Here is a 25,910-nt window from a genome sequence, read left to right on the forward strand (position 1 = left end):
CTCCCTCAAATTAAACCCCACCCCCTTTTTCAAAAAAAACAAAGCACCCACGTCTCGACCTCATGTATGTTTTTGCTACAAAAGATGTTACACGTTATGAACACGTCATGCAAAGTGGCAATTCTGTTTACAAAGATGGAGCCGTTGTGTTGTTTTTCTGTATCTTTTCTTTAAGGTGTGTTAGATTTTTACTCTTTCGAAAAAAAAAAAAACTAAATCAACCTGAAGTTCCACCCAAGTTCAAAGCCGCCTCCTTTAACCTCTTTAACAGAAAAGAACAACAACAAAAACAGTTTGCATTATAAACCATATTACATTAAAACCACTTGTATTTTTTTCTTATAATAATAATAATAACCCAAAAATCTCCAGTGGACAGTTGTCGTCTGAGTCCAAGGTTTTAATAAAACTCTGTGTTGCGTCTAAGAAAAAACCTTTTTTAAAAACATGTCCTGTGTCGGTGGTGGCAATGGTTGGTTTAAGAAGAATCCCTGATTGGCTGAAAGAAGTCAGGTGACCACCAGGTGAGGTAAGAAAAGCTCCCGTCGTCTTTGATGGCGGGATTTGACAGTATGTTGGTGTTTCATCTAAACTCTATTGTGTGTGTGTGTGTGTGTGTGTGTGTGTAAGTGTGTGTATACATTGTTGTTGATTACAAACTTGACCACCCGCTCACATGCGTACACACTCACAACTCAAGTGCGCCATGATTTTTTTTTTTTGTTTTTAAATCTAAAACACTGCATTGCAACGTCCTCCCTCTCTCTCTGACTCTCTCTCTCTCTCTCCTCATGCAGCTCAGACGATTGCAAAAAAAACAAAAACACAGAAAAACCAGTGATATAAAACAACAAAAAACACACACTGGCTGAAAAGATAAAACAACAAAATACTAAACAAAAAAAAGTTAAGTTTGCTGCCTTGAATGTCCTTGAACATCACATAGAATCCTTGGGCGTGACAATTTTTTTAATTCTTTTTTTTTTTTTTTTTTTTTAAAGTTCAATAATATTTCTCTTATCTATGCATTTATTTAAGAAAAAAAAAAAACTACCAAAGATTTCAGTTGCTCTCTTATTACTATGTGTGTGCGTATCTTTTTTTATTTATTTATTTATTTCTTTTGCATTGGTTTTCTCCTCTTCTTTAAATCGTCCGTGTTGAGTTTCTCTTGGTTTTGCGTAGTTTCCGTCTCTTTTCAAATCCGGGGAAAAAAAGAAAAAAGACCGAAAACCCTTTAATTTTTTTTCAAACCCATTATTCCCTCCCACATCTCCCACTCCCTTCCCCTGCTTTCCAACAACCCCCGTCCCTCCCTATTTTTCTTCCCTCCCCAGGGTGTGAGGGGTATCAGTCCCGTGTGGCCCTTCATCTCTCGGCCTCCATCGCTACGCTAGCCTTCTGCTCGGCGCCCGCGCGCGGGTTCACGCCCGTGGGCCAGGCGGGGCAGGGCTGCGTGGGGGGCTGCCCCTGAGTCCAGAGTCCCTGTGGAGTTTGCGGCACATTAGGTGAGACCCCCCAGCCGCCGACCTGGGGCGGCGGAGGCGAAGTGGCCATGGAGGCGGCCATGGGGCTGCCGCCGCTGCCGCTGTTGAAGCTCTCCGACGCCTTCAGCCGAGAAAACATGGTCAGCGCGTCCGGGAAGTTCGGGGGTGTTGCTGGTGTGTTGGCCGGGGTGCACATCTGGAAATGGAGCAGGAGAGAAACGGTGAATGAAGCGCGTGGAAAACGCGACACAAGAAAACTTGACTTAAAAGACATTTAAAGCTGCAGTGTGTAACACGTAGGAGGGATTTATTGGTCATTAGCCGAGCATCTTTTCTAAACGGACAGCCATTTTCTCATTTTGAAACGGAAGCTAATGGTGTGAATAAATACAGCTGCGCTCACATTAATCTGACGGAGAGAGGAAAGAGCTGTGGAAGCTGTGTTTACAGTACACTTTTTGGCATGTAAAGGCCACCGTAGTTCCCTGACACACAGAGGAAAGGCAGGAGTGAGCCGAGAAGTTTGTTAGTGCAGTCCTCACCATTAGATGTCACTAACAACTACACAGTAGGCTTTTAATTTGAAAGTGAAGTAGTTTTTATTGGCAGTTCTTCTTTCAACCAATATATGAAAGTGAAAGTGATTTGTGAAACTAAAAAAGTACATTTGTTGGACAAAACACACATTTCTTGTGAATTGAACCTTCATTTTTCACCATTTCACACACGTAGATTTGGAAACAGTCAAGTTTTCACCCAACACAAATATTGAAAGTAAGATTTGAGCAAAATTGTTGTCTAACACTATGATGAATATTTATGTTCATCCCTCTAAAATGATCAAGTTCTTGTTTAATCAAACGTGTAAATGATCTCCAGCTGTGTTTACAGCTCAGATATGCTCTTTTACTTGACTTTGAAAAGTGTTATGTAAATGAAGGTATTATTTAAAAGAAGGTGGGCACACTGCTTTGTGTAACTGAAGGGAAGTTTAGGGGAAACCCAGGCTCTAGTTGCTACGCTGACGAGTCCCGACAATGACATTACACCCGCTTTGTTTACATCCACTTCCTGTTTCGAGCGACATCTGATGTAGTGGAACGCCGGGCTACACTTGTTCACACAGAGTAACGGCTTCATTCAGTCTGTGGGCAAACACAAACACACACACACACACAAATACACACACGTGTGAAAACACAAGTCTCCTCTGGCTTTTTAAACTCCCCTGTGCTCTGACCTGCTCTGACCCTCCTTTGTGCCAGTACTGTTGTTGTTCTGCTGCCAGGAGTTCCTTTAGTGGCACACCCTGACTGCACACACACACACACACACACACACACACACACACACACACACACACACACACACACACACACACACACACACACACACACACACACACACACAATATGCCCATGTGCCAAAAACAACACTGGACCCGGCACCTTACAGCACACAGGCCATGTGAACAACATGTTTGACTGTCCAAATACAGAGCACATTCATCATCCTCATCCTCCTCCTCCTCCTCGCCCCCAGCTCGGCGTCCAGCTTCCTCTTTGACGTCCCTGTGCGTTTGTGACCAGGAAAACAACAGTTTACTGTGTTCCTCAGGGGGGAAGGCAGAGGTGGAGCAACGTTCAGCCAGAAGGCCTGACGTCTAAAAATAAGAGCTTGTGCTGAGAGGCTAACAGGGGCAGACACCTACATGGCAAAATAATCCTAAATCACTAGGTCCAGAGTAGTGGAAGAAAACAGCCTGGCAACTCCTCGGATTAGATGATCACATTTACTCGTGATTCGATGAGAAGTGACAGGACAGAATATGAGCTTGGATTCAACTCACAAACCACTTGAGTTGTGATTATATCCTTACATTTTTCCCCCTTAAATGTTCAGGTTGTGTGGTTAAAGGGAGCAGGGGTAGGATTTTCTAGAATTGGGAGTCATATGCTCCATGAATCAGCGACTGGGAAACAGCAGCTGCAGTCACACATGAACACGGCAGAGAAAAAATGTTCACAAGAAAAAAAAGATCACGGTATCGATTCTATCAACTCTCGATTCTCAGATTAGACGAGCATATGAAGCCTTCCGTTAAAAACAAACAAACAGAATGATAAGAGGAAGAAGGGAGGGTGTAACCGGACTACGTCGCCCCCTAAAAGTGCTGCGGCTTGCAGGTTGGGCCCCGCTAACAACACGGTTCCGTGCTGAGCCGAGGTGATCCGAGCCAGAGGTTCATCTCGAGTGTGGCAACGCTGTTATGAAAGGTGAGCGCGTCCACTGTGCACTCTGACAGGAAACGCTGGCTCATGTCTCTGAGGCAGCTTCCTGCAGTAAAAAGACACCCTGGAATGCTGGAGTGACCTCTGTGATGCTTCCTGTTCTTAGTGGGCAGTGGTGGAAGCGATTTCTAAAATCCCCTGATCACTGTGTGTGTGTGTGTGTGTGTGTGTGTGTGTGTGTGTGTGTGTGTGTGTGTGTGTGTGTGTGTGTGTGTGTGTGTGTGTGAGAGAGTAAGAAAGAGAGAGAGTGGCGCTCAGGTAGAAAATAATACATTCCTCCTTGTTTACTGCCAAGGAATGAAGCAAAAATGACCTCCAAGATTGTCCACAAAGACATAGACATCTGACTCACTCATCCATGAGCTGCAACATAGGGCGTTACTTTCTAAATCAAAATATAAACTACCGTTCAAAAGTTTGGGGTCGCTTAGAAATGTCCTTATTTTTTAGGACAGCACTTTTTTTCCAATGAATATAACATTAAATGAATCAGAAACACACTCTATACATTGTTATGTGGTAAATGACTATTCTAGCTGCAAACGTCTGTTTTTTAATGGAATATGTACATAGGTGTATATAGGCCCATTTCCAGTGTTCTAATGGTACATTGTGTTTGCTAATCGCGTTAGAGGGCTATTGGATGATTAGAAAACCCTCGAAAGCCCTTGTGCAATGATGTTAGCACAGCTGAAAACGTTTATTATTTTTTAAATAAAAATCATTATTTCTAATCTCATCAATGTCTTGACTATATTTTCTATTCATTTTGCAACTCTTTTGATGAATACAAGTGTAACTTTTTATGGAAAACACAAAATAATTGTATAGGTGAACCCAAACTTTTGAACAGTAGTGTATGGAAAAAAATATTGATCTGTGTTTGCCAAAAACTGGAAAGGGGGGCCGTCCTATAATGCATGATTTGCCAACAAACCAGTGCTAAATCAATTGCCCGATTTGATTGATCGATTAATCGGGTCTTTTTCGCAATTAAATGTTAAAGGTTTTCTGATTTTTCAGCTTCTGAAATGTGAATATTTTTCTGGTTCCTCTGCTCCATATAACAAATAAATCATTCAAACGGAATACTTTTTGGTTTGTGGACAAAACAAGACAACATTTTCTGACATTTTACGGACCAAACGAATAATCAACAGAAAATAATCGTTAGTTGCAGCCCTAAAACTAACCAAAATTATTATTTTTGGGTAATATGCAGCAAAGGAAATACTATATTATCTTCAAAGGCGACACGACAGAACTACAAACATGTTTGCAACCATTTCACGACCCTTCACTTCTAAAAGTGTACGTGTTTGCGATCTATGCAGTTTAGACCTTGGACGGAGTCAGAGATGCAGACGCCATCGACCCACCGGGGGGAAGAGGATCTGATCCAGAGACACAACAACAACAGCAGCAGCAGCAGCAGCAGCAGCAGCAGCAGCAGCAGCAGCAGCAGCAGTCTCCTGCTTATCTGACACTTTGTCACTGATAAATGCTTCAGCAGAGAAGCAGAAACTGTCAGTTTAACTGTTATTACACTGGGACATTTACACAGAAGAAACAGCAAGTCCTTTACTGAGAAACTAATTACACACATACTGTATTTCCTCAGTGTAATAATCAGCATTTGCACACCAGACGTGTTGTTTTCATGCAAATTATTCACACATTATGATCGACTGTTATCCAACAATCAGAATATGTGTTTTTGATGATTAAAAATGTAGAAATAAGCACAAACGGGACATAAACAACTCTTCAGGATGTTGTTAAGTCCACTCCCTTCTTTCGTGTGCACAGGTATTTTTCTTTTTAATCTAAATGACTAAGCACCAGCTCATCTCTGCTGAACGCAGTCTCCACCCTTTTCTTCCACTGGTGTGATTTTTCTTTTTTAAATCCAGTCTGTTAAATTTGCTTTATCACACAGTGAGGGTGTGTCAGAACTGATTTCCAAGATATTTAAAAAAAAAAAAAAAAAAAAAATGTTTGTGCCATTAATCTCCCAGTTTGTTACCAGAACAGAGAGAAACTGTTCTGAAAAGTGCAGGATTAAACGACTGCCTCTGCTGCAGGTTACAGTGTCTTCATCCTTTGTGTGTGTTCAGCAGCTGAATGGCAGATTAACTCTTGCTACAGTGAGACAAAGAAGGCAGAATAAATACTGCATGAGCAGTGCCAGGTTCAAATCCAACTCAGACTATCACCTTTTTTTTTACTAGAAGCTATTCACTTAAAATTCTGTGAAAATTAAGTCTGAGTTGGCTGTTATCAAACTCAAAATGACTTGGTTACTTATAAAAACATGTGAGATTAACTCACTGTGTATTTATTTATTTATATTACGTGTATAATTCAACAAACTGGTGAGGCCTGGTTGGGTTTGTGTGGTTTTAACTACTGTGACGGTATATTTTTCTCCATAAACATCATAAGATGTCATTTGAGAGCACTTACAAAAGGAGGTCTGTGGGCTTTGCCATCGTTGAGGTAACAAGTTGTTAATGTTTATGCACTGTGCAAACACAATTTGTAGATGCTAATAAATGCTTTGCCTTAGTGTCCATAAATAATTTTAAAACAACAGTAGCAAAACTTCATCTGTAATTACCGTACATTAGCATTTTTGGTGATATAGCCCTAGAAACAAGCCTCGCGCTCAACTTCCCAGTCAGAAAGACACAGAAACACTCAACTATGATCTGTTCGGTAAGTCGGCGTGAACAAAAAAACCTGCAGACGTAACCAGCTCTTGTATCAATACCACTGTCGTAGCATATGCGGCAGAAAACAAACATGCCGCAGAAGCCCTTTGATCGGGAGCCACAGATGGAGAGACGGAGACGGCGAGATGCGGTTTGTGTTCAAAACAGAGCCAACAGAGGGAGGTTGTCATGGGGATGGTTGTTATGAGGAAGCAGCACAGATCTCCTGTTGATGGGATGGGGTTGAGGTAGGCAGGCAGGCGGGCGGGCGGGCGGGCGGGCAGGCCTGGCTCTGTAGCCACAGCGGCCACAGTGGCTCAGCCCTGTCCGCCCTCTCTTCAAGTCTGTTTGCAGAGCCCAGTACCAGGAACGAGGGGGGGTGGATACTCCAAACATGCCCGGTATGAGTGAGCGGTGAGGCCCTACAACCCTTAAACATACACACTCACGTGTGTGTGTGTGTGTGTGTGTGTGTGTTTGTCCACAAACACAGGTGAGCTACACTTCTCAACTGAGAATGTGCCGGCGCTGAAGAGAGAGACGCTTTTTTTCCAGGCTGTACACAAGGACCAGGTACTGTATTAGTCTCCTGTGACCCTGAATTACCTCCTGCAACATGTAACATTAAACTCAACGCTTCCACCCTACACCACACACACACACAGTCACACACACGCTAATCTGCTGTCAGACTGTCTGGATGTTTCCATCCATCTGTGTGAAATTCCACAGTAAATTAAACATTTCTAATGTACTTCCTTACTATGAGCGCACTAGCATTGTCTGGTAGAAATAATAACAAAAGAAAAGGAACTTGGGGGAAGAGGTTTCACCATAACTGCTACTTCTTATTTAATCAAATTTCACAATTTCCAAATCCACTTTCGAACAGTTGTGAAAGTAGACCGAAGACATCTGGCTCTTAAGTCTATAAAGTTTTTTTTTTCTTTCCTCTAGAAGCAGAGAATTGTTTATTCTGCGTGTTTGTGTGCACAAAATAACTCGATGCCACAGGGGTGTCTTATTACTTGGGCGTGTTGTGAAGGTGAAGGACAAAGTGAAGGTCAACGGGGGTTACGGTCCAAAAGACCACATTTTCTTACACGATCTGAAGTTTACATTGTTGACGTCGCATAATTGCGACTTTACGATGTCACTCATGCTAATCCTTCAAAGTACAATAACAACAACACACACAGGAAATACACTTCCTTGTGTCCCAGTTGTGTACATGGACTACAAGAAACACAAGACTCACTGAACAAACAGTACAACGAAGCCATGGCACATTCATTTTCTCTCCCGTCTACATCTTTTCTCTCACTTCCTTCTCCCTCACAGCTCCGTCGCTTCACACGTTCTTTGTCAGCACTTGCAGCACACGACGATCTGCGAGACACGAGGGTGACTGTGAGGATACGAGCAGCTTTAGAACGTCGCCGAGCCCGTGTGTTCTTATGAGAACCGTTTGATCACAGAATTTAAATGTGGTGTCAACTTGAAGGCATATACGCTAATATGAAGTGAAAATGACAATCAAATCATAAAAACTACGTGCCTATCTGTCTCGTTTATTTAATTCCTTTAACTTTTAAAGATTAGGACGATTGATTCATGGATTCAGAACATGTGATGCTGACAGGTCACAGAGAGGCTGTCTGAAAGAGTGCTGTCCACTTGTGCAAAAACGTTTTTTTTAAAAAGAAAACACGTGGATTCCACGACGACGACATAAATCACACAAGTTAGCAAATCAGCAACATCGCATTGCAAAACCAACGATGACAACAAAGACAGATATGTAGTAGTATTCCTGGAATCTTATCTGCACATCTGTAGTCTAATATTTAGCACACACACGCTGCACTGCAGGCCTCACTTTCAGTACACTATGTCCTGTGCGTCTGTCAGGATGTAATCAAAAACATTCACATCCAGCAGGTCGACTACTTTCTTAAACATGAACTGGCGTCGTCCACTTTGTTGGGCACGAGTGATTCAAACCAGGCAACAGCGACAATGCAGGCTGTCGCGTGTTTTACCGACATGATTTGCTCATAAGCGCATGGCGTAATGAGACAAAAGTGAGGTTTTGACTTGGCGTCAATACGATGATGAAATGTCGTTGTTGTGTTCTGAAAACTGGATTTGTTTTGTCTCCGACATGCTCCCATAATCTGCAACCGCAACGGATGAGTTTAACCAAACTACGCCTAATCAACGTGGTACGTGCCGTGGCAGTTTGGCGGCATTATATCGAGATTTGGTGCAGTCCAACAGTGTTGCTTTGTAGCGCGTGATGTAATTGCAGGACGGATGGAGAAACGTACTGAAAGAAAGAGGTGGAGGAGGTAAAACAGGAGCAGAATCTAAGTGTAAAGTAGAAGGAAAGAGGAAAAAACAGAATAACGGATAGAGAACAGGCTGCAAAGACCATTAACTGTACATGATTGTGCCAGTCTGTTAAATATTTATAGAGCGTGCTCTTACAGTGTGTGTGTATGTGTGTATAGCACTGTACTTTTTTGGCACTGCAGCTCTGCAGATGACTTGAATGCAACATGACCTACTAAGAAAAAAGTGTGGCATGCATTGCACGCTATGCAAAACGGCGATACGTAATTAATAACTGTAGACGGTAAGGTAAGTTTAAAGTGTATTCATGCGTTTGAGAGGGTGATTTGAATTTGAATAACAAAAAAAAAAAAACATTTGTCCTAGTTTGCATACATTGGATTGACCTGCAAATAAAGCTGTTGTCGTGTAGTGAAACTGTGCCGTTGCACGTAAGTTAAGTGTTAAAACTGAACAACTGATAATTGATTGAGTACTATTGGCTAAGTACTACTCCATATTCAAGAAACACGTGCTAAACATAATCTCAACAAGACTTCCAAGCATCTGTTTGCTAACGTGGAAATCTGCCATTGGTTTACATACCGTACACATGTACTCGAGGGTTTGCTCGAGTGTCGCCACGTTGCCACGTCATAACACAAACCAGACGGGCAGCTTTCTAACGCCTGTGTTTGATTATCCCGTCATGGAGGTGACAGTCAGGTTTTCATGGGAGTGGCCGCATGTCAGAGATCGGTGTTTCTTCCCCAAACAAAATAAAAGGGGACTGACAGCTGCTGTTGAGTGCTTGAAGTATCTGTTCCATTCCTTCTTCACCCCTGACCTCCTTCACCCAACCCAACAGCTGAGCCTGGGTTTGTGTACGTCCGTGTGAGTGTGTTGATAGTGTATATACTCGCGCATGTGCGCGTGCGAACGAACGAACACACACACACACACACACACACACAAACACACACACACACACACACACAGTGTGGCAGTGGCTGGGTTTGAGCTCACGAGGGACTCAGTTGATCATTAGCCAGGCTGTGCTGTGTTTAAGTGTGTTTTTTCTGGCGCTGTACATTAAGAATTAGAAGAAACATTGAGAATTTGGGACCGAGCAGGGCATGAGGCCCGTTTGACCAACTGCACTCATTGCCCTGCTCACAACAATGACCCGCAGGCTAACAATAGGTGCTCAGTGGCCTACTCGCGTCGAGAAAAAAAGGGCTTTGGCTCGTCGACTGGTAACAGGGCAGCAAGAGAAACTACTAGGCCAAAGGTCACAGCAAGGAAGAACAAAAACATGATTACGATTCACACACACTTAGGTTCGGCTTGGCTGGAATATCCGTCTCAAGGCTATGCATTCACATTAAAGTTTCCCTTACCCACACAGTAGGTTTTCTTTGTCACTTTTAATTTGGTATGTGAACCACACAACATAGACTGTTGCTGCAAATGTGTTGCCATCACAAAAGGGAAAAGTGACTTATTCATCTGAAGTGTTTGCACAGATGACGGCGAAACAGGAGAAGCAGACCTGCCTAAAGTGTAATTAAATAGGTTTTATACGTCTCAGGTGTTGGATCAAATGTCCACATATATATACACACACACACGCGCACAAACATACATATACTCGGTGTCGTTTTATTTTTTTCTTTCCTCTGACGCATTTGGTTTCCGGCACGTCTGTGATGTCACAGTTCAGGCATGTGTGATGCAGGGGTGAAATACACCACAGCAATAGAAATGGTGTTAATCTTCTGTTTAGCAGCTACAAAAGTCCCAGGTACAGCCATTAATTTAAACCTAAAAAGCGCTATAAGGTGATAATTCTCTCTTCAAGGTGTTTCTCTTCACCCCCCTTGTAAATCTTTTAATGTACTCCCAAGAAATCTCCTGAAGAAATCAGTGTGAACCCCCTGGTCTAAAACTTCCAGCACTCATAAACACATCTGGTCCTCACGGGCCATTCCACATGGATTCTCGTTCAGTGTGTCCCCTTGAGCCCCAAGTATTTCTGAGTGTGTGTCTACGAACATGGTTTTTTGTGTGTGGTTGGAGTTCTGGGAAGCCGTGCTCCGGGAAACATGCAGGGCAACACGCTGGAACACGCAGAGCACACAGGCCAAGCCCCCGTTCAGATGTGGGGAACTGCTTGGCATAGCATTAAAACACTGGTGCACACACAGAGGGAGAGTCGGATTGATCCAGTCACATATGTATGCAAAACCATTAACAACATTACCAGATCTAGACACGAATAGGTCTGAAATCTGAGACACACTGCTCCACTACACACTCTCACAGGGTATTATAAAAAAACACACACACACGCACAAAGTTGCACTCAAATGATGTCCAAACAGTGGGACAAAATAAACTCAATTCCACCTCATTGTGAGCTATATTACTTTACTGCAAGTTAAGTGTGCAGCAAAACAAAGAACACCTTGTCTGGACTGTGGTGTATACACAATGCAGTTCTGTTTTTTTTTATTATTGGATCTTAAATACCTGGCATCGCGCTTCTATTCGCCCGTTTCACCCCGGAGTGCGAACCAAACACGCTTTTAATCAATTCCTCACAGTCGTCCAAGGCTAACATCCAAACAGCATTTTTGCAGATAAAGAAACTCTGTGTCAGACAGGAACACATAAAACGCCTAAAAAAAACGTATATCGCGTGACCATGTGGGTTGTTGTTTATTCCAGAAAAGTACAACGAGTGAGAAACAATAACGGGGGAAAGTAAAAACAACGTTTTGTTCACAGCCGATAGCTAAAGCACGGCTGATAAGAACCAATCAGGGAGCGAATGCGTCAGACTAAAAAACAAGAGCGAGCAGCATTTTTAAACATCTGTTTGTGGACAGCAGGCACGTCCAGAGCAGGATGTATGCATTTTCATAACAAAAATGGGGAATTGTGCATGTAGTATTTTGTACACCCGGTTTAGTTTCCTCACAGTGTGACGATGAACAGATGTAAAAGAGCCAGAGATGGTTAGTCGCCATGATTTAAGAAGGGAACACCTTTGCTTTGACACAGCTGACAACTTCCATGAATGAACAAAAGTTTGGATTTCAAAACCCCTTTCTTTTTTTTTTTAAGACACACCCAGACACTAAAACCAAATGTTTGTAGTTACCAAAAACAAACATGTGCGCACAAAAGAAACCCTCCTTTCTCATAGTGGGCGTTCATATTGCCAGGAAATAGCCTTAAAAAAAAACAAAAAAACACACACACTTTTATCACTTCCCTACGCTGCCCTTCATAAAAAATCCATTTCATTCACCTGTGTGCGTCACACCAACGGTGACAAACAGCAATTAAAGGCACAAAAGAAAAAAAGTGATAATTCAAAGTGAAGTTCCTTCACGAGGCTCTGGGTGGGAGAATGTGGGTCGGGCTACTTTGAGGAAGCAGTAAAAGTTTTTAATGGATGTCGCCGAGATGACTTGCTGCACATATTAGGGTTACTGTGCTCGTCTAAATAAGAAACAGAGAAAAGGGCCTGATCCACATAATCAGGACAATGTTCCTCACATTGTAAAACAATGAGGAGGGTTTCTCTGTTTAAATACATGAGGACAACAGAGTGAAAACAAGACACAGACATAAAGGCAAAGGGAAGATGTGATTCACGAGGGGGAAAAAGGAGAAATACTTCTACACTGGGTTGTTTTAATGACTTTGACCTACTAAAAGGCAACATATTTCTCAAACAACACCGGCATGACTTCACTGCAGGGCTGCCACATGACGACCTCGCTGCCATTTCTTTATTAGTCATAACACAAGCAGAAATGACACACATGGAAATCAGCGCTAAGTCACACGATGAGAGGGGGGGGGGGGGGGTCACATGTTCCCAAAACAACAGTGGAAGTCATCCAGTCAGGCTACTTCCTCCTCTTGTGGTCACATGAGGATTCATTCACATTACTGAGTCGGTATACGAGCCCCACTTGGAGAGATACAAGTCATGGAAATATTGACATTGGTTGCGAGCAGACAGTCAAGTGTCTGTGGGGTTTTTTCTTCCAGATTCAAAGACCAGCAAAACCAGCAAAAAAAAGTGCTGAGGAAACTATTTCCAAAAGTTGCTTATGTGCACAAAAAAGTGTCTAAGACACAGGATAGAAAAATATAGATTGTATAGACCATAAACATAGATCGACTGACATGGATTTTCCTAAGTCTGGTGCAAATCGGGACAGGCAATGGCCAATATATAATGCAGATTTTTTTGTATCTTTTCTAATTTTCACTTCTATAAGGACTTGTTATAAAAATGTACGTTTTAAATGAAAGTAATGAATAAACTTGGCATTAGATACACAAAATTGGTCATCAAATTAACCTGCACAAGAGTCCATTTCTGGTTTTCCTTGCAAACACCGACTGATCCGCGTATTATTATCCTCCTGCACTGGGTTAACAATGTACACATTCTAAGGGCGTCTTTAACAGCTGCCATTCTAACTGTGTAAATAGATATTGTAAACACGGGGTCAGAAATAGCTCAGACTTCACATGGGCATCGTCTTAAAGGGAGCCAGGAACATCCCAAGGATATGCATGGAAGCAAATAAAAAAGAAAAAGGCACGGGTACAAGGATGTTTGCCTAATATTTGATAATAGCATCAAACGGCCAGAAGCCATAAAAATACACAGCGCATTCCAAGTGTGAGAGAACAGAACACGCCAACATATTGTTCTAAAAGTGGCAGCTGCTTTGGGAGTAAAGCTAAAGCACAAGGATGTGATTATAAATATTCTCCAACAGGACATATGAATGGCAACTTGAAGCCTGACGTTTTTTGTGTCTGCAAACAGAAAGAAAAGAGGGTAGTTGTGGAAGGGAGGGGGGGGGCGGAGGCAAGAGGAGGCGAGAGTGAATTAAGAAGTGTTCTTAGTTATACTGGCCCCAGACACTGTGAAAGGGCCCATTTTGGGCCGGTGAGAGCATTGCATTCTGTAGGAATGTGGCGCAGTTGCTGCATTTGTGTGTGTGTGTGTGTTTGGTGGGGGACTGGGGGAGCAGACAGGGAGGGGTTGAGCTGATGTTGGACTGAGCTTAACTCCTGGGTGTCCATCACGGCACATACTATGGATGCAAGCTTTGACGACTCCCGTTCACAAACACCGAAATACGCCGAAACAAATAAAGTGTTTAAAATGCGTGTCTGTGCAGAGATCGTTACCGTTTTCACATCATGTGCCAAAAACAAAGGCACTCCTGCAAGTCCAGGACTGTTAATGACGGGAGCTTTAGCTAAATCCTGTCGCATTTACAGCATTACAAAAGACTGCGCTGGTGAGTAGACCAACTAACCTCGCCATTTGATATGTGATACAGCGCATAAGCCTGTGACAGACAATGCTCAAATTATGTTTTTGGAGCGGCTTGTGTAAACAAAATCAGACTTACAGGGCTTACAAGTTGACTGCTAATTTCAACAAATCCCCCATCAGAAAAAGTATTGTTTTGGTGAAGAAAAAAAAAAGGTATTTATTAAACAAAAGCATGTTGGTATTCGAGACAGTTTCCCTCCCATGGTGCCACATTAAAACGGGGACGTGTTTGGGCATCAAAAGAAAGAAAACAATGGCATAAACTAGCTCAGTGAACAGTCTCCACAAACAAAGTGACCTACATGACATCCCAACTTGCTGTACTGCCAAGAGTTTTGTGTCTACGGGCGATCTGCTGGGGCCGCTCGGGCTGGGGTGAGTCCTCTAGTCAAAATAACAATCCCAACGATGAGTTACAGCTTGTGGCGCAACACAAGGCACTGACGCAACATGGTGTGTGTGTGTGTGTGTGTGACAGTAACTGTAACTTAAGGTTGTCCATGTTTACACTAAACTAAAAGAGGAGACAGAACAGAGACAGAAGAGAGAAAAAAAGACGGGGGGTGGGGAGTTAAGAGTAAGAGCGAGAGCTGGAAAAGTGGATTAGATTTGTATACCAACGAACACTGTGGCCTGATAAGCCGCGGGAAGGTTGGACACGCTGCCCCACTGTAGTGTTGTTGTGACTCACACACACACACACAACTAACACCCACTCTGCATCCACAAACACACAAATGTATGCACACAAGGAAAAACAATGGGTGTACGTGCCAGAACTTAAAAGTGTGATTATGCAAGAACCGGCCTGTAACAATAACACCACAAAGGTGTTCCGCATTCTGACTTTCGTTATGCAGCATCTACTGCAAACAACCTCAGTCCTATTTTATTTTACTCACATTATTTTATTGTCCCGATTAAAACGGCGCATTTCACGAGTTAAATAGAGGGCAGAGATGATCTTATTCTGGTGTGTCTCTTCTTATAATAAAGATGTGATTTAAGCGATTCATCTTACCGTGAGCCATTTCAATGCCGACTGGCAATAATTCATGCTCTCGGACGTCATTAAAAAGGCGCTCGCACAAACAAAGCAATAAAAATCTTATCTTACTCCCCGTGTCTCTGTCTACATTTAATCAAAAAAATGCAAAGCATGTATTAGGGCTGAACAATTAATCGAAATCGCAATACGGCCAACTGCAATTTTCAAATCGCAGGAAGCACAATGCCAAAATGTGTCAAAATATAACTTTAGATTAACAATTATAGTCTTAATCTACACACGTATCATTCTACAGACTGAATAGAGCATCTTTGTTCAGAAACAGAACCGCACAAATATCACACAGTAATCATTTTAAATATGTCTTTTGAATGAGAATGAGAAGATATCTGCTCTTGCGACATCATAGCAATATCTAGCATGTAGAGGCAAAATGTACACAAAGAGACACAGACAGACGGAGAGCGAGAAGTTAAATAAATCATCCACGATTTCATCCAAAATCCCCCTCACATCAGGCTCTTCCGGAAAAGCAGCTGTTGCTAGATGCTGCCATGCATGCAGCTGCAAACAAAGGCTTGTGTGCTGCCAAAGTGGGCTGCTGCTAAAAGCCCAAACACTGCTTGTGTTTCATAATGTCCAACCCCTGTGTGTGTGTGTGTGTGTTATTATTATGTGTGTGCATATGTCTGCGCAGAGTCTCCTGCAGCCCTAACGCCTGCCAGTTCACCCTTCACCGATAAGTCTGTTCCTAACAATCTCCAGTGGATATCTTCGTGTTAAGGGGGGCAGAAACAACTGAAATACCCAGTGCAGTTGCAACAGCACAAGGGGGGGGTGGTATCTGTGTGAGAGGCAGATTTCCTCTTCCTGGAAACAGACAGATTTTTTTTGTGGTTTACGCAGAAATTGAGGGGCCCTTCCTTCCTTCCTTCATTCTGCTAAACACCTCAGTTGATCCCGCAAAGAAAAAGAAAAAAACATGGTCTTACATACAGTATTTCAACATTAGTCATTTGCACTCCCTCTCTCGCTCCCCCTCACACACACACACACAGTGTGGCTGCTGCAGCTGCATGCCTGCCCTGTGTTTATTTCTGGAAGCTCACAACATGGCCGACATGTGCTTTGTTATTGTTGGTTACAACATCATCCCTTCTGGCCTATAGGGGCCGTTTATCGGCTCCATCCCCTCCGACACAACATGGACGACTTAAAGAAATACCAGCCGAAAGCCACATTTGACATGAATTAAATACATATATATGTGTGACAACAAAGAGCACAATGTTATTATTATTATTCTGCTGATGATGAATAATCTTTGCCACCCCCCTCATCATCACCAGCCTTCCCCTGCACTCACCATTTGATGATGATGGCCATATGGAATATTTGTTTCTTGAAAAAAGGCACTGAGGGCAGTCTACAACAAAAACACACACATGGATATTTGTTATTAAACGTGTCAGACAGCAGAATTTAATGCATGTTATTGCCTTTAATGTTTCCGTGTTGACGCGAATAAAATAGCGCTAGCGGAAACACGATATCTACATGCAAAATCTATATTCGGTTGGAAGTCGCAGCCGTTTTGGGTTAGGGTTGTTGTCATGTTTTATTGCGTAATTACACTAGTTTGGCCTCGCCTGGTCGCCGCTGTCATGTGTCGGATTACAGTATTTAATCTGGAGTAAAGTCTAATTGGATATGCTGGCTGTACTCTAGGCTACGACTCTGTCTGTGTATGTGTGTGTGTGTGTGTCTCTTATGTGTGATTTAGTCTTAATAAATACATACTTTTTTTTTGGGAGAAAATACAAGAAATAAATGTTTAAAAGGAAAAAAGTTGTGTGGCAGCGCTAACAAAAACTCCCTAACAACAGTGTGTGCTATTGTGTGTTTGTGTTGAATTACGTGAGGCAGGCTAAGCTAACGGTCGGCGGAACATAAACACAAAGACGCCGCGGCGACTTTAACGGTCGAAGCCGGGAGATAATTTAGTTTTAAAGCTATTTTTTTAATGAAGTACTGTTGATTTTTTTGTTTGTTGTTTTACCTCGAACTGCCAGTGTGCCGCCTGCAGTAGCTGCTTCGCTTGGTCTGCCGCACAGCCCGCCGTCAGGACGAACTGGTTAATCATGACTTGATGTTTTAGTTCATCCATTTTTCCACGGAGCCCGTGTCCTCGTCGCGGCGCCTGGACTCTTGAAGCGGACTTTTCGGACCGGTTATTTTCCCCCTCTCGTTCTTTCTTTCACTCGGCTCGTGTTCTGCTCCTCTCGCCTTCAGCCGTCCACCATTACAGCCGGGTCGAAGCAAACACAAATATTTACTGTAGGAGCGGTAGTGGAAGGAAACGTGACGTGATTGACGGGCGGAGGCTGCCAATCAGGAAGCAGCGCTGCCGGGTGGGATTTGTGTGCCGCGAGCGGAGGGTCTCGCGTCTCGCGTCTTTTCTCGCCGTTTAATTCGCCTCGTTTTCGCCACTCGGGCACATTTGACTCGAAATATGTTCGACTGGGCGACTATTGTCGACGTGGTGGTCCGCGTTAAGCACAGGAATCGCCGCGAGTCACCGAAATCCCGGCTCGAGGATTCCCAGCGAGGGTTTGTTTTGGACTACAACTCCCATGAGCACTCGCTTTGTTTGTAAAGCTCCAGAAGGCAGACTTTTTTGTGAATGACGGCCGCTCTCGTCCAATTCCCAGGCGCTGTGTGTCACAGTCTCGCCAAATATGGTAAACAAAATCCACCATCGCCAATTACATCGCTGCGAGTTTAAATTAGGAACAGCAGCCGACGGCCGTGGGAGAGATCGGAGCCACGAGCGTCGTGTTTACGGTGGACGTACAGTCACACATGGACGCATCTGTTCATCACTTCCCTTTTCTTGTAACCTTTGTAACAGGGTGAACTGTTAAAAACACGAGTTTACAAAGCTTTTCAAACCACAACAGTCTTCAAATAAAACCCCAATAAGGGAAAACAATCGCATAACTATTTAAAAAATAAATTAAAGGGGATTTTTTTCAAAGTGAGGTTATATGAGGTATGTTGCCTGAGTCCCAATTCAAGGTCTGCAGCCTTGGCTGGTTCCGTATGGAGGCCGGAAGATGAAGTCAAAAACACATCAAGCGTCACAGCCTCTGATAAACTACCAACTTACCTTCACCTCGTGACATATGCCATAATTTATTGCACTGAATATTCAGACGTTGCGACGGCCATTTTGATTTTAAAGGTGCATTATGGAAAAAATCTAAAGCAACTGGCCATAAAATCCCCCTAATATGTCACAGAGACTCATAACATACTGAACTCACCAACAACAACAGTACAGCCAAAATATTTGCATTAAAAAAAAAATTTTTGCAGACTGCAAATGATGTTTATGTTTTGAAATCATGTTTTGGCATGTGGCGCCACCTACCGCCGTCTACCAATCATTGCAGTCAGTAGAGTCTCAGCTGCCGAGCAACCACGGGTTGCCAGTTACGTCAGAAAACGAACCCTAGAAGACCTCTGTATTTTGAATTTTGAACATTTTTGGCCACATTCTTACATATGGCACCTTTAAAAAAGAAATTAAAGGGGATTTTTTTCAAAGTGAGGTTATATGAGGTATGTTGGCTGAGTCCCAATTCAAGGTCTGCAGCCTTCTTTGGCTCCATTTGGAGGCCGGAAGGTGTCAAAAATGTGTCACAACACAGCAACAAAGCCTCACAGCCTCTGATAAATGCAGAGTACTTACCTTCACCTCCTGATATATCCCATAATTTATTGCACTTGATGAATATTCAAGAGGTTGCGACGGCCATTTTGATTTTAACAGAGCGAAAGCAAATGGCCTTAAAAGTTGTCCCTGAAGATATGTTTGCAATTATGACATTGGTTGTTGTTTTGTTACTTTCTTATTGTGTGTGGGCGACTAAAAAAAAAAGGATTATCTCGTTTAATGTAGTTCAGAACGGCCAGTGACGCAATTTTAGCAGACCACGTACACCATTTTTGAGTCACGGAGGCCGTCACCACATATAAGAGTGAATCGTCGACCACAACAATGACTTTGTTAAAAAACCCAGTCAGTGATTTCCTTTTCGGTTCAACTTTATTGTTATGATGCCATTCATGAGTGGAAGTACATTCACCTGAGATCTTTGGTGTCAAGGAAAAACAGCATCAGAATAAATGACATCATTGACCTGAGGAAAACAAAATAGACTAATAAATACATGAGGAAGCATCAATTTATACCAGCCATCAACAGAGTTGCTCTGAGAATACGCTATAATCATTTAAAATAACAATAAATGCCTTAACACACTCAAGTGTGTAGGAAATTTAGGTTTCTAAAGCAGGTTGTATGTAAATGAGCCAGAATTGTAGGTAACTAAACTGTAAACATTGTTTCCTCATCCTCATGGCATGTGTGTGTGTGTGTGTGTGTGCTGTGTTAGTGAGAGATTCTGGGGCTAAACAGAGACACCTGCTGGTGGTGAAGTGAAACTACTGAAAAGAAAAGGAGGAAGAAGCATTTCCTGTAACATTTTGGGGATTTGAGGTCATCGACATGACGGCAATAAAGTCATCATGTTTTTATTGTGACGCCAGGCTTTCACTACATTATATGTTGTTTATGCTCTCGTGTAGCCTTTGATACAACGCAATTCTGTGTGAGTAAAACAGAACGACTTGTTGTCTTTTATGAGCCGTTACTATAATTTGAGACCTAAACAAAGTGAGGCAAGCTGTAGTTTTTCCATTGTTTATCAGCTCAAAGTACATATTTGGTGTCCTAGAAATAAAATAGTTCTTATATAAATACAGAAAAACAGCTTCTTGGGGAAAGAAGTTGCTTGTGGTTATCTGTTGTTTTCAAGCGTCACACAGTTCTGAGGCCAATAAAGATCATACAGTACATTTAAAGACTTTTAATTAAAGGTTATCAGTCAGTCTTTAGTAATGTGGCCATCACTGTGTGTGTGTGTGTGTGTTAAAGGACAGCAGTGTGAAGCCTGGCAACAATAAGAACAGCTGTTTAAACATTTACCCGTCTCTCCGAGCAAACTCTTTGTCAAGCAAACCCGGAGAGACATTTTCTTTTTTAAATAAATGAAGCCTCCTTGACAGGAAGCAACAGCTGGGCCTGATGAATCCCGCTTCTTCAAGTGTTTGCTGCAGCAGAGAATTCCTTCCGTGCGCGTGCGAGTGTCAGCCATTGTCAATCACTGCAAATCCAAACCTTCGACCAACCAGATATCAGATTTTTCAGGAAGTTTCCTTGACAGTGTGTGCAGAAACATTTGTTTTCTTTGAAAAATCTTCTACCGCAACTCATGGTCACGGTGACCTGCTGAAGCTCAAGAAGCTGCTTATCTATGAGGATTTTCTTATGGTTTATAAAAGTAGAAAATACCATGTTGATGTCAGGTCGGAGGAGAAAGACCGAGGACAACCCAGGAGCATGTGTAAGACCATCTGTGACTGCACAACACTGTGACTCTTGAACCCGTACAATAAACTTAGCCATCCAAAATCACCACACACTAGACTTATCCCAGCGTTAATATAATACTTCCTCAAAAGGACGAAGAAAAACAGACTCAACAGTAACATCCCCATCATAAACAGAATTATATTACCCATATAATCATAAAATTCAGCATTGAGATAAGGCTCAGTGATATGAACACTGTCCTCTCCTCCTCATGCAGCTCAACATGTGGGTCTTGTTTATTTCCTGTAACTGCAGTGCACTTTTAATCCACTGTGTGGCAGTGTTTCCTCACAGTTTGTAGAGCATGTAAACAGAGTCGCTGTCATGTTGACGTCACAGCATGTGCGTACAACACGACACTACACACAGGTCACTATCAATTATTATCATTTTTTTAAGCACTTCTAATATTTTAAATTGATATTATTACACAGATACAGTAGGTCACGTGACTTTTTTGGATTTAAAAATCATGTCAATATTCATATAAAATAAGAAGCAGAGAAACCTAATGAAGTCTGGCACATTCAAATATGCCAATATACCAACAAACTTTTTTTTTTTTACATAAAATATAAGAAGCACTAAATTATAATGTATAAAAATGTATAAAAGTTGACAATACATACAAGAAGTTCTAAAATGTTTTGGTAGTTATACCATATAGATTAGCACTCGTTTGGAGTCAGTGGGTCACGTGACAGCACTGGGAATGTTTATAAAGTAATATTTTTTTATATATATAAAAAGAAAAATCTAGCATCTGTTTTTTCTGTAATACGATTCATTATTGTTTTGGAGTCAGTGGGTCACGTGACATGGAAGCAATTAAAATAATGCAGTTTAGTTAATAAATGGGGAATTTATTGACGGTCCCTAAGTGAAAACTTCTGTCAAACCTCAAACTTCTTCTGCACCTCACTGTAGCTGCATGACAAATACTGTTAGATATATTGTTTTTTTTGAGAAAGAGAGAGAGAAATAATAATATACTACTGCGGTAAAGCGGGAACAGTGGCGCGTGAGGAGAGGAGATGAGAAAGGGAGGAAGGAGAGAGGAGAGAGGAGATGTGTACAGAGTTCACATTTCAGACCAAGAAGGAGATTAAAGGCACAGGATGGTTTTCCTGCACACACACACACACACACACACACACACACACACACACACACACACACACACACACACACACACACAGAGAGAGAGAGAGAGAGAGAGAGCCAATCAGAACACCCCCCACCCCTCGGGCGTTTAAAGAGGATGGTAGGCAGTCTCATCTCTCGGGCTTTAAAAACCACTTGTTTTACAACCTCCACATCTCCTCGCGTCTTCTACACATCCATCCCACCCACACACACACTTTCTCTCTCTCACACACACACGCACACACACAAAGAGGAGCGCTTGGATGAGTAACAGCCCTGTTTGTCTGTGTTGACATGGATCAGTCCTGAGTGGCCTTCGGAGTTTTCCCTCAGACGCACCAGCTGCAGCAGAGCTACTGCCGGATGTTCCTCGCCCTCCTCCCGCCTCACTTGTTGCGCAGAGCCTGGATACGCTGCTGCTGCTGAGTCCTTGGAGAGGAGAGAGGGAGGAGAGAGGGAGGGAGAGAGAGGAAGAGAGAGAGAGAGAGGCAGGGACGGACTGCAACAGGTGCACTCGCATCATCTCCTGCACAGAAGCTGCACCAGAGGTAGGGAAATTACCTCTTGGAAAAACGGTCTTGTTTTGGATCTTTTACGCATGCTTTACGCACGCTTGTTTTTTGGATATTTTTTATCTTTACGCGTGAGGTGCGATTTAGACTCGTTTAATTAAGTGGATTTTTAATTATTTATTTGTTTGTTCAGGATATAAGACAACTTTAAATGCTGATCTGAGCATCAGGTCGTCGTCTTCAGCTGTCACCGTGCGCACGAAGCCAGGATGCCGGTCCTGACGAGCCCCGACATCGCCAACAAGTTTAAGGAGAAATGGTTGGCGGTCTTCCCGGAGGACCAGGTCACCGGGTCCGACTCTGTCCCCCTGGACGACAGCCTCACCAGCCTCCACTGGCTCCAGAATTTCTCCATCCTCAGCGCGGACCCGGAGCGACCTGCAGGCGCAGGACCCGGGTGTCCGTCTTCTCAGCAGCACCTCTTCCTCAAGAGGCTCGGCTTCCCCAGAGGAGGCGCCGACTCCCCGTCCAGCCCCCCGGCCGGGGACACCGCCGCCACCGGGATGCCCCTGTACCTCGGGAGCCCCGTCACCTCCGGCAGCGACTCCACCACGGCACCGCGTTTCCCCAGCTGCGCACGCTCCGCATCCGGCTACCCACAGATCCCCATCCAGGCCAACCCGCCTGTTGAGGTCGACTACAAAACCAACCCTAAAGTCAAACCGCCTTACTCGTACGCGTCTCTCATCTGCATGGCCATGCAGGCCAGCAAGCAGCCCAAAGTGACTCTGTCCACCATCTACAACTGGATCACGGAGAATTTCTGCTACTACAGACACGCGGAGCCCAGCTGGCAGGTAACCGAGATCCGGATGAGTGTCTTTCTATTATTGATGAGTCAGATAAATGGCGAGGTGAGGGAGGGGAAGGGTGAGCATTTGACTCCAGTGTCACCATCAGACACCGCTTCTGCAGACAGGTTCATCAGACAGAGGCCCATTCTGACCTAGATGTGGATGCAAAATGTCACGAGATGTTGTTTAAGATAAATGCAAACATTTTTAAAACAACAAAGAAACTGTGGGGTGTCTGATATCTGTATTTGATCATTTCCACGAAGAGCGTTTTTCATGGAAGAGTCTGACATTTCCATCGTGCAAGGCTTTTTGTCTGTAGGGAATGGTGTGTGTGTGTGTGTGTGTGTGTGTGTGTGTGTTAATGAGGGCTCCTGAGAGAGATGGCAGCTAAGCACAGCTGATCATGTTTGAAATGCACAGAGCTGCCTGTTAAAAAGCCTAATTAGGTACATTTGCTTTTCCCATACAAACAACAATCCTCACTCGTCCTCGTCTCTCGTCTCTTGTTACAAAGACAAAGTGGCATTTCCAATTTCGTCCCTTGTTCACCTCAAAGAACTATAACGGGCCTCTGAGTTTAACATATACTGTGTTTTTGTCTTTTTCGTCTCTTTTTGTCACAGAACTCGATTCGTCACAACTTGTCCCTCAACAAGTGTTTCAAGAAGGTCCCCCGACAAAAAGACGAGCCGGGGAAAGGAGGCTTCTGGCAGATCGATCCGCAGTACGCCGACATGTTCGTCAACGGCATCTTTAAACGCAGGAGGATGTCAGCGAACCAGTACAGCAGCAGCAGTGGCAGTAACAGCAGCAGCACACACAGGCAGACCCAAAATGGCTGCCCTTACCAAACGGTGAGCGGGAAACGGAAGTACCTGCCGTCTAAAAGCAGCAGCAAGGTTGTGAGGGTGACCGAGTCGCCGCTGTTAGCGACGGAAGCCCACAAGGCAGACATCCTGAGGGGGGACTTTGACCTGGCGTCCGTGTTCGACGACGTTCTCGGCGGGGACTGTAGCACCTTCGAGGACTTGGACATCAACACGGCGCTGAGCTCCCTGGGCTGCGAGCTGGAGGTGTCCATGCAGGGGAGGCAGCTCACGGCAGGCCTGGGGAGGTGGTGCGGGGGAGGGGACCTCGCCGGTCAGAGCCAGCACCTGAGCCACCATCAGTCCTACGGCTACCTGGACGCGAGCGCGTCGTCGCTGGAGTGCTCGGTCAACCTGGGGGAGCTCCACCTGCCTCAGCAGCAGCAGCAGCAGCAGCAGCATCCTCAGCAGCTGGAGCAGGATCAGCTGCTCCAGAGTCACCACCACCACCTGCAGCAGTTCGACGAGCCCTCCACGCTGTTCCCGGAGCGGCCCGAGGAGGCCATGCTGCAGCCGTGGGAGGAAATAAAAGAGGAGGCGCAGGCCATTCCGCTCACGCTGGACCAGGGCTTCGGCCTGTGCGAGGGCTTCTTCTCGGAGATGCAGACGTGGGAGCGGGTGGAGGCCTACCTGTGAACCTCAGTGATTCGCCTTTTTCACAGACGCAAGTTTGACATTAGACCAGTGCAAAAAACCCCCACACGTGTTACCGATAACATGTATAAAAACGTGAATGTAGTCGCTGTTTGAAGCCAACCAGGAAGTAAGAATATACTGAACAGTCACCAGGGGGCGCCTGGAGGAGTTTTATTTTCACATCAGTAAACATTGACCTGAGAAGGTTAATGTTCTCAAACTCTACTTTCAGCACATTTGGTCAATTTTGTAAATTATGATCTTATATTAGAGGAAAATAGATGATAAAACACAGCACATGAGTGAACACCAGGGTGATTGACAGCTGGATTCATCCAATAGATGCTAGAGTTCAGATTATGGACACTTTGTGCTTTTAGGACCGATATAATTTCAAAATGGCCGCTGTGAAAAAGGCTAATTACTGACACTTCACGTTCCAAGCACACTGGAGACAGCGCTACAGCAGTTACTTCTTCATTCCCTCCAATCATTCAGCGTCTGTCCTTTATTTCCATGTCATTTGAATACAAACACAACTTCTCTTGAACTGAAGACTCTGATCTGAGGCTTTCTCGGACAACACGATGAGGGAAGGCCGAGCGGGCAGAATCAGACCGGAACGACACAAACACAACTTTGACGAAAACCAAAACGAAGCTTCATGCAGACGACCGCGAAAGAACGATATATCCCGCCTTGTGGAACGAACGTCGGCGGCGTCTTCGCGTGGACACACGAGCTCAACCTCACGCACAAAACATTACAGCGAAATGCTTTAAGTTGGAAAATCTATTGACACAAAAAAACAAAAACAAATATGAGCTGAGAAAGAACGCCGAGTCAGAACTGATCTGTGATCCTCATTCAAAGTCTCTCGGGGACTCGGGGGAAACACAAAGGACTCTATTTTGCTACATTAGCATCTAACATATTTTACTAACACGCAGTGAAGTCGCTATGTTGAGAGAGTAAAAATAGATAAATAAATAAATAAATAAATAAATAAATAAAAAAATGGACGTGAGAAAACTTAAAAATTCATAGTCTGAGATTAGAGAAATCAGCCACTTATGACTGGGTTATATAGTCGATTTAATATATATTCACTAAAGTGTATAGTGTGAAGCTGGGCAGGAGCGTTTGCCGTTTATCTACAGTGATGTATTGCGCCTGGG

General features: G+C 43.6%; 2 protein-coding genes across 2 annotated transcripts; one reads left to right on the top strand and one right to left on the bottom strand.

The window, feature by feature from the left end:
• Nucleotides 1-1,339: 1,339 nt before the first annotated feature.
• Nucleotides 1,340-17,522, bottom strand: ubald1a (UBA-like domain containing 1a). The gene is made up of 3 exons (XM_083903601.1): nt 17,275-17,522; nt 16,582-16,641; nt 1,340-1,683 (listed from the first exon to the last, which is right to left on the bottom strand). The coding sequence occupies exons 1-3, from the start codon at nt 17,380-17,382 to the stop codon at nt 1,369-1,371; spliced, it is 483 nt and encodes a 160-aa protein (XP_083759727.1). The 5' UTR covers nt 17,383-17,522; the 3' UTR covers nt 1,340-1,368.
• A 5,120-nt stretch (nt 17,523-22,642) lies between these two features.
• Nucleotides 22,643-24,732, top strand: foxj1b (forkhead box J1b; the record flags this gene model as incomplete). Its single annotated transcript, XM_083903424.1, has 2 exons — nt 22,643-23,230; nt 23,854-24,732. 2 exons carry the CDS (start codon nt 22,643-22,645, stop codon nt 24,730-24,732), a joined length of 1,467 nt encoding a protein of 488 aa, XP_083759550.1.
• Between the last annotated feature and the right edge of the window lie 1,178 nt (nt 24,733-25,910).

Source organism: Microchirus variegatus (genome assembly GCF_963457635.1).
Source record: "Microchirus variegatus genome assembly, chromosome: 17".
Lineage (NCBI taxonomy): Eukaryota > Metazoa > Chordata > Actinopteri > Pleuronectiformes > Soleidae > Microchirus > Microchirus variegatus.

Bases quoted from the DNA above. Each gene is read 5' to 3' on its own strand.
- ubald1a (XM_083903601.1), bottom strand. From the start codon at position 17,382: ATGGATGAACTAAAACATCAAGTCATGATTAACCAGTTCGTCCTGACG. The intron at 16,642-17,274 runs GTAAAACAACAA...TTTTTGTTGTAG, and splicing joins CGGCACACTGGCAGTTCGAG to ACTGCCCTCAGTGCCTTTTT. The intron at 1,684-16,581 runs GTGAGTGCAGGG...CTCCATTTCCAG, and splicing joins ATGGCCATCATCATCAAATG to ATGTGCACCCCGGCCAACAC.